A 16216-nucleotide genomic window follows, 5' to 3' on the forward strand; every position below is an offset into this window, starting at 1 on the left:
TCCGTGGCTTGTGGCTGCAGGGGTTGTTGATGAGATAAGGAGTGTATCACAGTGAGCAGTGCCTGGCTGTGGCAGGGAGGTGCAGCAGGGTGTCAGGGGTGTGTGTGTGTGTGTGTGCCAGCCTTGGAGGTCACGGCTGCGTCCGGAGCCGTGCCGCTGACGGGGCTGCAGCAGCATTGCAGGCACACCAAACGTGGGGGTTGCCATGGGAACCAGGAGAAAGGAGCCAAGAGGAACATTGGGAGATGAAAATGATGGAAAGCACAGCTCAGCTAGCCCCTGTGAGCTGCACCATGAGCAGGGTTTGTGGGCTTGCACCACTGCAGCTCTCCCGGGCTGAGGAGCAGAGCTGCTGCTGCAGTGGAAATTCTGCCTGCCACACACTGACCTTTCCTCCCTCCCCCCTCCCCCCATGTTTAATTAGGTCCATGATATAGATTGGTGCTAATTAAAGTGTCAAAAGGCCATGAATAGTTCCTTATTTTATCTCTTTGAATTAAAAACCATTAAAAATCAATTTGAGGGCATGCTGAAGGAGGCTTGTTATTAGAGTAAATTAACATAATGGAATTTAAGCCTTTGTCTTCTAAGGGTTGGTTAATGTTTAAAAAGAAAGCCAAATTCTACACCTAAAATAAACCCCCCAGTTGGTATGCTAGGAATTTAAATAAATCTGTACATATTTAGTTAGATGACATAGAATAACTACTTCATCACCTTTGAGTTTGCTGATACAACTCAGCTATCTGCTGCTAGAGTAACTTTCTCTTTTCCAGGCTTACAACTGATTCCTGATTTCAGGTGGCACTTAAAAAGTTACCAGCTTGCCAAAGAAGGACAGATCTGGGACCATCCTCTCAGAACCAAAGCTGTATTAGAGTTCTTAATCTGGTATTAGGTCCCCTAATTCCCACTGCTTAAGGTAGTATTTTGTTTATCAACTTTACAGTCTTAACTCCTTTAATTAGCAATTATGAAGTAAATCTTACCCAATACATAAAGGTGCTGTGGTTTTGCAGAGAATATCATGACAATGAAGAGTGAGAAAGGATTAGTCTATCTTTATGTAATATCTGAAACAGCTTTTCATGTTGAGCTGATGCTAAAACACGAGGCTTGTGCAGGGGCAGTGTTTTATTTTGGCAGTGCTGTTTGTGTTTACAGAACAGAGGGATGGTGCTGCTTTCAGGCAGTTCCTGCATCCTGTGGCTGGGGCATGGAGAGGCAGCTCAGAGCACACCTGAGCTCTCAGATGGAATAAGGAGCTCAGTTCAGTATTTGCAGTTGTGTTATAAGCACAAGAAATACACCTCAGAATATATCTACAGAAAAGGAGCAGATGTCTTTATCCTTTTAATAAGTTTCCTTCTGGATAATATGATAATTTAGAATATTTTTTTATTTGCATCCTGTACATTTTTCCTCTGGAGACAAGAGTCAGAAAGCAAATTTCTGTATTTAATTGATGCTGTTCCTTGCATTTTATTGATGCTGAGAGCCCACTGGCTCAGCCTGTGGTAGCTCACTGTCAGCAGACTCAGTTCTGCTCTGGGATTGAGGGTGGTCAATATTTGCTGTTTTCAAACCCATGCCCACATTGCTTGTGTGACTTGGGTGCTGAGTGGTGCATAGGCTGAGAAGGCAAAGAAGATGGTTCCTGTTGTAATAAGTTAATAAATGCTGTTAAAAGGCTGGGTTTTGCTTTGCTCTTCATGGGTTTTTTTGGCTTGTCAAATGGAATTTTTATTTTAGACACGAAGAAAATGAGTAGCTACCAAGAAAGGATGTGGGAGTTGACTGTGCAGAGGACTTAGCAATGCATGAATTAAGCAAAACCCCACATCTGCTTCAAAAATAGGAACAAACAGTCAAAAATGGACACGGAAATTTGCAGCAAATGAATAATTTTCATTATCTCTAACTTATATGATAGAGTTTTGATGGTGGGAAAGTAAGATAGACATGAGCATTCAAACAGGTTGGAACTGATGCACTTTGATTCAGAATCTTTTTAATGTATGATTTGGCAAAACAGTATTTATTCCTTTGTGTTGTGGAGTTCAGTTCCCTGAACTTTCCAACTGCTGCAGTGTCTGCATGCTGAAGTTTATTTAGTGCCCTGTCCTGGGTGCCAAGAGGAGAAATTGCAATTGTCCCACACTGTTCCACAGCCATGAATCAAGAGCTCCCTGACCTGCTGAGGCAGCAGTCTCCTTAACCTTGCTAAATGTCACAGAAAGAAGTATGAAATCCTATCTGTGTAATTTTGCAGAGAAATTTGAAGGTCAAACAAATTGTAGGTCAGTTGGGAAATAAAAAAAAAAAAAAAAAAAAACAACCCAAAAAACCCATTTCTCACAGCTCAGTTTGAGGAGCTGCAGCACCATGGCTTTGGGAGAGATGGGGCTGCTTTGATTTTTCACTTGCAGCCTCATGGAGCAGTTGGATGCTGGGGTTTGATCCTCTCTGAGGTGTGAAGGTGTCCAGTGCCAGTCCAGGGCTCTGAACAGGCACAACTGGGCACAGCCAAGCTCAGGGGTCACCAGCAGCAGGAACCTGAGCTTTGTGTGTCAACATGAATGTGATGGATGTGGGGTTAAACATGAAAAATGTGTGCATTGCTATATGGGAGAGGGCTTTTCATTTATCCTCCAGCTGCTTTGTGTAGATGGAAGAGTAAAAAATGCTCCCTCAACTAATACATGCCTGTGGCAGGATGGTGTCTTTATGAAAATTTAACAGGAGAAATATACCAAGAAAATATCTAAGAGTAGGATGAAAAGAAACTGAAAAACTCTATACGAACACTAACCTGGAATTGGTTTAAATAAAGATCAGGTGTTAATAACAACATCATTGAGAATACTCTTTTTTCCAGCCTAATATTTAATATTTAAGTATTAGGGAAATATTTCAGTAGAAGGTGCCTCTGATTTTATTTTTTCCTCTGTGATATGTAGGTGTGTGTTAAGCTGAGCTCTCTGGAGCTAAACCTAGTGAGAATAAGTAGAAGAAATGGGCTCCAGACTGGAAGAGCTGTGCCTGGCATGGCTGTTCCTGCTGCAGATCCCTTTTCCAGCCTGATCCCAGCTGGAGGCTGTGCCTGCCCTGGGCAGCACCCATGGGCAGCATCTCTGCACAGGCAAAACCCAACTGCTCTAAGTAACACTTCCTTTGAGTGATGGGCTCAGAATGGGTTAGGTACAGGCTCTTTCTGTTTGACTTGATGCCTGTGCCACTGTTATTCCTGCCTTGTACCTCTGAAGAGCCACAGATCATTGTTCCAAAATTGGTTGGTAGGAGATGAAGTGGTTTGTGTTTCATGTTCCACTGAAAACTGGCAGCAGGGTCAGACAATTTTACCAGAAGAGGTAAATTATATGCTTTCATAGCTCACAGAGAGAGATCACACCACATACATTTTTGTGGTTAATGTCCACTTTGGGGATAAAATTAATTTTTCAGGCGTGTTTTGAGGAGGCAGAGTTGAAACTCTTAGCATTTTAATGTCATTGGGGGATTGTCTCAGCCTCTAGCTATGTTAAATGGGACTAATAATTTCAGCTAATCAGTGTCTAACAACTTCTGAAAAATGGAAACTAGTTTAGGAGTGATGTAAAGAGAAGTTTTCCACATTAGTGGAACGTTGGGCAAATGCTAATGAACTTTGTACAGTTTCCACTTGTGTTTGGAGAGAGGGTCTCCTAAGGTCAGCGCAGAGAGTTAATAGTAATGAGTCCCACGCTGAACCAAATTGGGAAAGGCTGTATACATTCTACATTTCAAAGCAGGGCTGCACATGTCATGTGAAACATGACTCACTGAGTTTGTTTGAAATTGTTTTATATTAGATTTTTGTTGGAGAAGTGTTACAGGAGACAACTGTGTGGCTGAAAGTAACTCCAGAAATAGCAAGGGAAGCTCTGGAACCCCAGGCTGATATTTAGTGAGGCTTTTAAGGGTACTTTTTATCCACTTGAGACAACACTGCCGTCAAGGAGTCTTTAGATCTCCACATGGCATCATCATGGGTAAAACTTTTAAAAGAGAGTGGCTTTTATTTTCATCAATAGTTTGCCTTTTTTTTTTTTTTTTTGTTCACACTTGTTTCATAAATCTCCTGCTATGGGCCAAATCCTTGTGTCGTATGAATCCATTCTTTCAATTTGTCCTCTAATGGAGCCTTTCATCTTTGTTACCCTTGGGACTGACCTGTGATTAAAAATCTTCTTTAAAAAGAAATACTTGACAAGAGGACCAAGAGCTTCAGAAAGAAAAGGTGGAAGAGACCCTGTGTGCTTTGTAGCATGGCTGCTCCCCCTTTGGAAACTGTGGCTCTCCTAATCCAGCTCAGACTTTGGGAAGGGCCTTTCTGGTTAGACTGGGAAAACAAACCCAGCAAAACCTGCCTTGGGTTGCTAAAATCTCAGTTCCAGAGCTGCTTTATTGTTGTGAGCCGCTCATTCAAGCTTCTGTGTGTCTGACGCTGGCTTAAGGTTGCTCTTTCTGTGAGTTTAATTTCAATTTGGTCTTTTAAAATGCACCTTTAGGCACGAGGGGAGCATATTGTTGACTGTGAAATCCATTGCTTTCCTTCATCTGCATATAATCATTGGGTAAATAGTTAATTGTTTGTTTATATTGTGGGAGAAAATGGTTCTGATCAAGGCACCAGGCCACTTAGCACAGCCAGGAACATTGGGTTCTGGCCTTAACCTTTGAGCTCCAAGATACTTTCATACAATGAAAATTTGTCTTTACCATCCCTCAGTGCCCATTAGTGCTCAAAATGAGGTTTTAGCAAGCCTTGATAGGGTTCTGTGGTTGGGGGCGTGTTTTGTTTCTTAATTGGGTAATTCAAAGTGAGATGATAAATAGCTTGGAAAGGATTTTTTGTATGATCTATCAGCCTGATTAATGTTTGTGTACCTGGATGCCCACACATAATCCAAGGTGCCTTTTGATGCTGTTGCTCCAGGCTTTTTAATAATGGGAATTTCATTGAACCTCAAAATCTTTTTTCTATATGTAATTTAAGCAGCAGTGTTGTGATCACCCTTAGCCATAACCCTCCAGCGTTGGACTGTCCTGAGCACTTTGGCTGTGTTTCACCCCTAATTAATCTATTTTATGTTGCCATGTTTTCCTGAGTTACTTCATGGCAAAATGAACCTGGTGTTTGTCACTTCTGCAGCTCACCTGGGGTCAGAAGAAGGCAATGTTGTGTTTTTTGGCAGCACCTCCTCAGGCCTTGCAGCAACCAGAGCTGTAACATGAACGCGCTCCAAGTCAATCAATGCTGAAATGAACTTCTTGGTGGATAAAATCAAATAGAACCAATTCTTACCAGCTTTCTCTGAAGTGGCAGTAGTGATAGATGAACACTGTTGGTTTTTTGGCCCAGGGTTCCAGATTTTGTGCGGGAGAAGCGCTTTGGGAACTGGCTGAAGGACGCTCGCGACTGGGCCATCTCTCGGAACCGCTACTGGGGCACCCCCATCCCCCTGTGGGTCAGCGACGATTTGGAGGAGGTGAGTGAGGAACATGAAAGCTTCCAGCTGGCAGAAACCCTGCCTGTACTTGTTGTTTGCCTGTTTTGCTCTATCTTTGACTGCTGCAGCCTGAAGTGCTGTTTACATGTTTGAACAGTAAATCTGTATAACCCATTTGTGTGTGTGTAATAGGTGATAGATCTGTGCCTATTTATGGGTGCCTTGGTGTGCCTGTACAGGTATTCCCTGCTTTTGCTTGAGAACTGCAAGCAATTTTTCTTGGTTTTTACATTAAAATTAATCTTGTCTTTCCCAGAAGAATTTGCAGTGATGGCAAATCTAAAGGAAATAATAAATGCAGTGAGAAAATGGCAAGGAGGAGTTTTTTTTTTTTTTTTTTTTTGGAACTCCTTTAAGTCTGCTTTTGATATTCTGGTGGTTGGTTAGTTCAAGCCAAATGAGTTGCTGAAGGCATAAAAGCCAGTCCACCACAGCAGAACAGCAAAGATACATATTTGTAGTGCCACAAATGTGAATGTAGCAGACTGTAAAAATATGGATCTAGTGGAATGATGAAAATGTATAATGGTAATGCTATAAATGAGCTTTGTCAAGCTGTAAGGTACCCTGCATTGGTACCAAGATGCAGAGGGCACAAGTGAACACTTAACAGAATTTTGATGGTTTTAAAATTCTTTCTGAAGGTAGAGTGGGTTTTGGGTTTTTTGTGGGGGTTTTTGTTGTTTTTTTTTTTGCATTGAGTTAGTTCCACTAGACACACATGAAAAGCCTTCCTCATGCAAGAAGTAGAAAATGGTAATCAGTGTCAGGGTGTGCAGGGAAGGTAAACACTGATGGCACTACCCCAAGCCTTTATTTTTCTCTCTCTCAATTTGAAAAAGTTTTACTCTTCATTTTAGACCTGAAAGACCTCGAGTAGGAAAACATCTGCTAGAGAAGTATTTTATGATCTTCAACTTGCCATTGCTTAGATGTGCACCATAAAGCATTTTTTATTTCCTCTTCACTGGGAATCTTGGTAAGACAAGGAGATACTCCTGCAATTAGGATTTAAGTATCTAAGAAAGCCTTGGCATTTGGATTCTGCTTGTGCTGTGAGTGTGTTTGTAAATTACTGACAAACCCAGTGCTTCTGTCTCTCATATAACAGTTCCAGTTTAGTTTGAGGACTGACAATTTATACACACTTTTTTTCACATTCATCCAACATTGCTCAGTCCCTTGTTCAATATAATAATTTCTTTTAGGTAATAAAAAGGCTTTCAGTGTTGTGGCTGAGTGTTTCATTCTACAGCTGAAAAAGATTGTGTAAAGGTTTCATTACTTCCACTCCTTGCCTCTAATAATATTTCATTTTCTGTCCAGTCTCCCCATATCTGTATTCCTGTGTGTACTGATTTTTTTGCTTTTCTAAGTTTGATTTGTTAGTTTTTAATAACAAAATGATGTCTAACTTGGAAGATTGACCTTTCCTTAGAAACGAGCTGCAAATATTCCTCAGGGCTCAGTGTTCTGAATAATGATGGAAATACCAACAGGTCTATTATTTCTATCCATAGATGTTACACATTTCTGTTTGCTCCAGAGCCTGAATATTGTGCTTTAATAGCTGAGTACAGCTTCTGAACAGAGCTAAATTTCAAGTTAAGGGTTTTTTGAAAAGTATTTTATCTTTTTGTGTGTGTGAGATATGGCTTGAAAAACAAATAGGGCTGGAACTGATGTGGAACTTAGAGCCTGGGTGACATCTGCTCTCTCAGTAATGATATTCCCTCAGAATTCCTGACTCCAGTGTTACTGCAGCCTGGTGTGGGATTGCACAGCAGCCTCTTCATGTCTTGCTCTCAGAAGAACACTTTGTTGCATGCAATTATGCTTTGCATATTAAATCCTGGAGAAGTAATAACAATTCCTTATTTAATATACAGTAAGGTGAATTAATTGGTATTAAAGTGAATTTTATTACAGATCAATAACTGGTTTTGCACAGTTTTATTTTAGTTTTCTTTTAGCATAATTATCAGGTAGAGACACATAATGGAAGTTAAATTCTGAAGATTGTGTTTATTGCCACATTTTTGCAGACAGTTTATCATTTTAAGCTTTCAAATTCCAACCATTTCCCCAGTGGAGGAAAACATCTCATTTGGATTAGATAATAAAATTTTTTAATATAACACCCAAGTTGGTAAAGCAGATATGGGCTCACTTGATAGGCCTTGCATACAAATGATAGTGTTCAGTATTCAGTGATGTTGTGAAGGTTCCCTGATTATTTCCTGGCTTGTCACCCATGGTAACCCTGCCTCGGGCTGGGTGCCCTCAGTCTGGCCCAGCACAAGGAGAGGGCTCTGCCTCTGCTCTCCTGAGGGTGAGGGAACCTCTCCTGGTGCATTTCTGGGCCACTGTAGCAGTCATTTCTTCCCCTGTTGAATATTCATGAGATGCTTTCTGGAGATCTCTCTGCCACACCCTGCAGGCTTCTTCCTTTCTGTGGGCACTCCTTCCTCCAGCTGTAGTCCTGGGCACAGCTGAAATGGCAAACCCACATAAACAAACATTTTTATCCAGCAGGGACTGCAGGGCTGTGCTACAGGAGCATTGAGGTCCATGGCTGCTGCTGGATGGATCTGTGCTCCTGTGGACATGGATAATCCTGGATCTGATGTTCATTTTGTTGGCAGGGGTTAACCTTGACCTGTGGGTTCTTGTCAGGTCCCATCTGCTGCAGCCTGAGCTGCTGCTGGATGTGGTGGAGCTGCTTCTGTAGCTGCTGTGAACCATAAAATGGAGGAGGAGCAAATGTCTGGTGGGCAGAGCAGAGGGCCCAGGCTGCTGGGGCAGCCATGGCTCCTGAAGGGATGGATCCAGAGCAGGATCCATCTAATTGAGGAATTTAATTGGGGAGCATCAGCCTGTGTGTGCTCCTTGCAGAAACGAGGGGGTGGGCCTAATGAGGGATGGAATTTGATTAGCATCTCTTTGCTGCTTTCTCCTCTTGCCTTTCAGTGTCTAATGAGCTCCCCTTGGGACACAGGAGCTCCTTCCTTCTGCCTTGGACAGAGGCAGTCTGACTCAGTGGGGGAGATCTCTGTTGCTCTGGGGGTTGGTGGATTTTTCATTTCTTCCATGAGTGATTTCTGGGTGCAGTTGTGCATCAATATTCAGAATTTTGCTTTGGCATTGAAGAACTTGTTCAAAAAGCACCAAATAATGAGCAGCTTTTCTCCCAGAGCTTAGTGTGAAAGTATTTTCAAATACATAGGTTAGTGAAGGTGAAGTTGTATCCAAGGGCATTTTTTTAGCCATTTCTCTATGAATACCTTTTCTTCCTCCAGCAGTGCTGAACTAAGCACCTGCTGCTGCTCACTTGAGCCTCTGTGTTTACTTGTGGGGCCACATGAATGAAGAACAGATCTGGGTTTAAAATAGTTTGTTGATGAAGATGTATTTTCACCTGGAATAAATCCCCTGGTGTAGTTTGTGTGCATTCTGCAGCCTCTTGTACCTGGCTAGTGGAATCATTGTCCTGCCTCATTTCCTACAGGAAAAAAAAAGATAAGAATGAAAACATCACATTTCCAAAGTACTTTAACAATAGCAAATGGTGATTAGTAATGCATATCAGCACTTGAATCAGACTGGGAAAATCATGTCTTAAAACCCAAATCAGACTGAGTTTCTGTCTTTTCTGTAATTCATGACAATTTTTTGGAATGAAATACACCAAAACCTTTCAGTTAGTCACAATTTCCATGTGTATACATATGCATATGTTTAAGACTTGCTCACGGAATTGAGCAGTGCTCTGATTTTTTGTATCTTAAGAGCAACTTCCAAAGTTATTTCATGTGAAAAACGTCTGGCCTATTTACAGCTTCTTTATGGTGCTACATTTAACTCCTTCCCTGTCAGATCTGTCAGACCCTGGGGTTTTTCTGTTGCTAGTCTAAATGGAAAAGATGGCATGTGGGACAGCATCTCCAGAATCCAGGCCTGTGCTGCAGCTTGTGGCTCCTGAGTCCTGGCAGATGAGAGAGGCTACCAGGGTCTGGGAGGGCTCATTGCAGTAAAACATAAAGTAAAAACCTTTGCTTTTCTGCTTTCTCATACACTTTTTTAGAATCATTGTTTCATGATGTCAGTGCAAATCTGATGTGGAAATCAGCATTTTTCCTAATAGCATGTTGGTGCACAAGAAAAGTCTTTCTTAGCAACCCCTTTGGTAGCTGTGATGCTTTCTTTGCTTTAAATAAAAAGCCTTTTAACATGTACAGTTTTGTTTGCCTGGAATGGAACCCTTATGGATAGTGAGCTGCTTACTTTAGGGGAGGAACCTGGGGTCTGAAACTCCTGTTTGTGTAAAGTCAGTCATTGAATTTTCAGAGGTTTTTGGTTGTGTTTGGTTTGGAGAAGCCCCCCACATTTTTTGATAACCTGCCAAGATGCTGCTGCTTCCAAGTCTCCAATTCCTGTGACATGAATTGTATTAAATCAGGGCAGTGGTCTTTAACATCATTTGAGGAAGGAGAGCCTTGTACAAAATTTGTATTGGTTTTTTTTCAGCTCTGTAAACTGCTACAGGAGATAGTGCAAGTCTCCTGTCTGATATTAAAAAAAAAAAAAAAACAAAAAAACCCAAAACAACAAAAAGCCAAACCTGCTGTGTACAAATAACTGGCTAATTTTCTGTAATTTCTCCTGCAGGTGGTTTGTGTTGGTTCAATGGCAGAACTGGAGGAGCTGACTGGAGTCAAAGTGACAGATCTGCATCGAGAAAGGTGAGTCACAGAGACTACTGGGTATTAGAAATAGATAAGCAGACATAAAAAAACCTTGATTTTTTTTTTTTTTGCCAGATCCCTGGGAAACAGGTTTAGGGAATAGACAAGTTGTAACAGGACTTGTGATTAACACATATAAATGTCAGGTTCTTTTTTTCTGTTGAAAAACACTTGTTGAATGCTGTTAATACAAAAAATTACAGAGACTGTTAAAGGAAACACTTTGTCTGATGGTAACAGTACTGGGGGAAAGGGAACTATGGGGAGAACAGAGGACATCTAAACTACAATAACATAACTATACATCACTAAAGCTTTTTTTAATATTCACACAATATTAATTGTGAGAGCCAATCATCTCATTATCCATCTATAAGACTAAATCTGCATGAAATTAAACCCTGGTGAAATGAGACACAAAATGCACTTGTTTGGGTTCGGGGAAATCAAGTCAGCTTAGGACATCATTGCACGTTTTATTCTTCAGAGGATTTGTTCACGTGACCAAGAGCTGTTTTCCTTTACTGATTCACTTTAAACTAAATGTTAGATCACTTCTGTTCAATAGACATAGGAACGAATATGTCTGAGGGAGAATATTATTTCATTCAGATCTTCTTTCTGATGGTGTTGAATTTGCAGGCAACCCTGACATGGGAAGAGATGAGAATCTTGACCCCATGTTTCAGAAGGCTGATTTATTATTTTATGATATATATTATATTGAAAGAAAATGATATATTGAAAGAAAATGATATATTGAAAGAAAATGATATATTGAAAGAAAATGATATATTGAAAGAAAATTATATATTAAAAGAAAATGATATATTAAAACTATACTAAAGAATAGAAGAATGGATTTCATCAGAAGGCTAGCAAGGAATGGAAAGGGATGATAATAAAATCTTGTGACTGACCAAAGAGTCTGAGACAGTTGGACTGTGATTGGCCATGAATTAAAAACGACGGCATGAGACCAATCACATATGCACATGTTGCATTCCACAGCAGCAGATAATTATTGTTTATATTTCATTTCTCAGGCCTTTCAGCTTCTCAGGAGAAAAAAATCCTAACAAAAGGATTTTTCATAAAATACATCCGTGACACGGTAGCAATGACAACCCAGAGATACGCAGCACACCTGAAACAAAGATGACTGAGTCTTTCTGTAGTATTTCTGTTAAGGTTGAATAAACCATTTGAGTTTTAAAGGGGGTTTTTGAAGGTGGGTGTGTCCCTTTTGCAGCATCGACGTGCTGCACATCCCGTCACGCCGCGGGAAGGGCGCGCTGCGCCGCGTGCCCGAGGTGTTTGACTGCTGGTTCGAGAGCGGCAGCATGCCCTACGCGCAGGTGCACTACCCCTTCGAGAGCAGGAGGGAGCTCGAGGACGCCTTCCCCGCCGACTTCATCGCCGAGGGCATCGACCAGACGCGGGGATGGTAATGCCTGCCTTACTAGCTCTGGGGGCCTCGGGACTCTGGCTGGTCACAGTGACCCCAAGAGGTGTTAGAAAGTCTCTTTTCCCAGCCTGGCGGTCAAAGGAGGAGTCGGAGCTCTTCGTTTCTCGGTCTCAAGGTTGTTTGTTGTTTCTTATCTATAGAATTCTTTCTCTGACCTGCTGAGGTCTGCTCAGCAAGACAGTCAGAGGCACACTGGCTACCCTCAGGGCAGTGTTATCTTTTTATACTAAAAACTACGTGTACAATATTTACAATAACTTCCCAATACCTATCACCTATTTAGACAGTGAGCTTCTACTCTCAACCAATCTAAAAGTGCCAACATCACAGCAGAAGATGGAGGCCAAGAAGAAGGACTTGACACAGCCAGGTTCTTCCATCTTGCCCCCTGAACCCCCATTCTAAAAACCCCAAAAATCTATTTTTCACCCCATGATAAATTCACTATCATTCTACTTAAACTGTCGTGGCTTCAATACTTCCATATCTTTGGGTAATGCTGTACAGATAACTTGACTGTTTCTGTACAGGTAAGTGTATAATTAATTTTTTAAACTAAAACACAAGGTGGTCTAAAACTCGGTGATGAAAAAGTTGTTGTAGAAATACAATATTAGCAAGAAAACTTCCCAGCTGTTATGGAAGACATCAGTAGGTAATAGGGCACATCTTAGGCCTGGTAAGCAAAAATCTCAGCAGCTGAATGATCACAGAACTTGAGTTATCTACTAGAGACAGAGCTGCAGTTGAGTTGGCTGAAATGGAAGTCAATGTGTTGAGGATTTCAAGCCAATATATAGCCTGATAACTTTTACTCTAAGATTGAGTTTTGGGTTTATATGAGTGCAGAAAAAAAACTAAATCAAACCTTATGTTGTAAAGATTGTATAGTTTACAAAAAAGTCAAAGCTTTCAGCTGTAAACTACATCTGCTTCTTTCACTCTGGATAAATCCTTTTCAATCATCCATGAAAAATTTTGTCTGATTTTCTGTGGTTAATGTTCTCATACATACTTGTATGCCTGCATACAGCTTTAATTCTAGCATTGCAAAGTGTTTAGTCCATGTCTGAAGTTTGAGGTTGACTGTAAAAATTGACAGATGAAGATGAATTTTTGTATTTTCTGGATTAGTGAATTTGACTCTGTCCAAGCAGAACTTTTCCATCCAGTAACTTGAGGTATTAGAGCTAAATAAATTCCTCTGCAATACAGTTGGCACTTCCCTTTGCCCACTCCTCTACCCCCCAACAAACCAAGCAACTGAAGCAGGCAGGATGCCAAATACAACTAAATTTCATGACTGCAGTGAAATGTCTTCATTTTTCAACCCCTTTATTGTGATGCAAAAAATGATTTAGTACCTCAGTAAACAATCAAATACTGTTGGGTAGCAAAAGGAGAATAACAAGTTAGTTTTCTCTCTTTATTCTTTTCATCTGGAAAAATTAGAAATAATTTATTTTTTAATGGAGGAACTCAGGATGAAGATATTTGGTGTGAGCCCTCAGACTTGTGTGCCATAATCAGGGTGCAAGAGGAGGCTTTCCCTTTTCAGTCTGGGGCTTTTTGTTCTTAACATCAGTGTAAGAGTTCCTGGGACTCTTAGCCAGAGCCAGGTGTGTTTCACCTGTTTGTGGTGGGAAATCAAAACACCCTCCTCAATTCCTGCTGCTCCCACCTCTCCCAGGTTGTTAATGAGCTGGGGCTTTGCTACCAGCAAGTGTTGGGTGATTTGTAGTAGAGCACTTGTGATTTGTGAGAGACAGGAGGAATTAAGATGTGAGGTCTAAGAACAAGGAGCAGGGGTGAGTTCTGAAGTGCTGGGAGCACAGGATGTGATTTGTGTTTGGCACATCCTGTTAGAAGTGTGAAGATTGAGAATGGAGATTGGTTTTGTGTCAGGTCAGAATCTGCAGCTGCTGTGGAGTGAGGACTGGGAGGTGGAGAAAGGCTCAGGAGGTGCAGGTCTGGTGGCTTCTGGTTCACTTCACAGAAGAGGAGAAAAAAAATCAAGGGAGACAAGGGGAAAATTAATGTGAAGAAGGTGATTGTCCAGGAAAGTGATATTTTTGATGACTTTCTGCATGGATAGAGAACCAGCTGAATTATATTTGTTAAAGCCACGGGACAAAATCTCAGAGTAGTTGTGTTGCAAGACTGGCAGTCCAGGCAGAGTGGTAGGAAAGGCTCTGCCTCTGTACAGGGAAATGTAGCAAAGATTTATGGCTGTGGTCAGAATGTGGTGGCCCATAGGGAGTTCAAATCTGGAGGGTTTGACATGAACCACAGGATCATGAATTTATCCACAGATGTTCAAGAAAAAAAAGGAGCAAAGTTTCTCTCCCTGTTTTCTCCTGTCCCTGTTATGGCATTTTTACTGTTGGTTATGTGGCAGGTATTTATCTGCAAGGACATACCTAGGAACAATCTGAGATTTGGTGAATGGAAGGTGAAGCAGCAGAGAAATTGAGGAAGTTTTCAAGAAACAAGTGTGTCTGTTGACAACATATTTCAAAAATAGGTGCAGAAAGACACTGCTTTAAAATATTCAGAGTGAATGAGGTGAATTCTAAAAGCACAACCTGAGGAAGAATCTGAAGAGTTCCATCAGAATATGTGGATCACAGGTTTTCAGAGACAGTCTTGTAGCTGTCATCAGCTAAGGCACCTCATGCTGAGGCTCTTTGGGTTTGACAATTTGAACATAAAATTTGTGATGTATCCTTGGATGCATTTTTTCAGTGCCCACAGTCTGCCTGTACAACTTTTCTAACACAGAGAATTAGGAATTCCTGAAGAACATTGAAATCTCTCCTAGTTGGTTCTGCTTTGTGATTTTTACCTGCAAATTCAGGTGCTCTAATAGGAGAATTTGTGACCAGTTTGCAGAAAGTGCTGGGAGTTTGTCAATGAGGAACTTTTTAGTAAGTACAGAGGAAAAACTGCTGTGTTTGTAATGAACTTTCAGCCCTGTAGGCTTGAGGTGTCAGTCACCTGAGTAAATAGTCAGATATTTGTGTTTTGGGGTTTTTTTTAAAAAATCAGTACAGGGATTTTGAATGCACATGTTTGTGTGCAGATGGAGGAGTATTGTTTAAAATTAATGAAATTAAAGTGCAGTTTAATAAAGAGAATTTGTATCCTGCAGTCTGAGTTGAGGTGATTTTGAGAGTTTGGGGTCTGGATGAGATAAACATCAGAGTTGTCATGGAAGTCACTTAATAAATGCACACAGCAACCTCTGCAGAGGACCCTCAAGTGTCAGAATAATGCTTTTGCAATTACAGGCTGCTATTTGATAAAAACAACTTTGGAACATACAGATGGATTTTTTTCCCCCCCATGAAGTGTTTCTCCCCTAAATCTTCATGCAAATACATAGTTCTGAGACATAACCTCCTGTGCCTTATTATAGCTTTTTTATAATCACCTTCTCTTTGAAGGTTGCTAAGCAGTTGTCAGTGTGATGCCTGTTTTGAACCAGGAAAGCTGTGGCCCACCCTCCAGTTACTTTCTTTAAAGTAATTACCAGCAGTGCAGTTCCAGCAGCTCACACAGCCCTCCTTTGGTGAAGGCTCTGGCTCCTGAGTGTGAAATTATCACATCATCCTGCACTTCCACTTAATTTCCCAGATATAATCATAGATCAGCCTGTGAACAATAGGTGCCTGTGCTTGCTCCAGCACTGATTTCCAGAGTGTCCAAGTTTATGGAGTGATTGTAAACACATCAAATAGAATGGGGAGGAACCACTGCTGCCCTTTGTTGGGGGAACATTCTCTTATTTCCTAGTGATGGCTGATTAAAGCAGACAGCCACAACCTCCTTCCAATCAAACCTTTGGCAGCATTGGAAGGAGGCTTCTCTCATTTTTGGTAACTTGTTTTTATACTTTTATACTATGTTCCATTGTTCCAGGCTGAAGAACACACAATTAACACACAAACAAAAATGTGCTGGTCCTGAGTGCTCTGTTTGGTCCTGACAGGTTTGCAGTGAGCAAATAGGAAACTTGTTCAGGGGCAGAATTCCCTTTTTTCTGCTAAAGAGGGAAAATGCTGCAGTTTTCTTCCTCAGGTTCTTCCTAATGCTTCCTATTAAAATTTTTCTGCCTTCCTGGACTAGTAGATCCCAGCTGAGCAAACAGCATGAAATGCTTCAAATAGGAAGATCTACATTCCATGGCTCCTCTTCTGACTCTTTGCCACATAAATGTTCCCCAGACTTAAAATTTACCTTTGCCAGAAGAAAGCAGCATAATGACACATTTATTTTATAAGGAAGACATGCAGGCTTTGGTTTGGTGTATTTATAAAGTCCCATTTGTGTTGTCTCTTGTTTCAGGTTCTACACTTTGCTGGTGCTGTCCACTGCTCTTTTTGGGAGGCCTCCTTTCAAGAATGTCATTGTCAACGGCCTTGTCCTTGCCAGGTTGGTGTCAATCAGCT

At 41.1% G+C, this 16216-nt stretch overlaps 1 protein-coding gene across 1 annotated transcript in view; it reads left to right on the top strand.

The window, feature by feature from the left end:
* IARS1 (isoleucyl-tRNA synthetase 1) overlaps positions 1–16216 on the top strand; it is a 95514-nt gene that overhangs the window by 41556 nt on the left and 37742 nt on the right. Inside the window, exons 15-18 of the mRNA XM_058031823.1 lie at positions 5405–5531; positions 10221–10294; positions 11550–11744; positions 16113–16199. Coding sequence (XP_057887806.1) covers positions 5405–5531; positions 10221–10294; positions 11550–11744; positions 16113–16199 — 483 coding nt within the window. The remainder of the gene's footprint in view (positions 1–5404; positions 5532–10220; positions 10295–11549; positions 11745–16112; positions 16200–16216) is intronic.

This window comes from Melospiza georgiana, chromosome 11 (genome assembly GCF_028018845.1).
Source record: "Melospiza georgiana isolate bMelGeo1 chromosome 11, bMelGeo1.pri, whole genome shotgun sequence".
Lineage (NCBI taxonomy): Eukaryota > Metazoa > Chordata > Aves > Passeriformes > Passerellidae > Melospiza > Melospiza georgiana.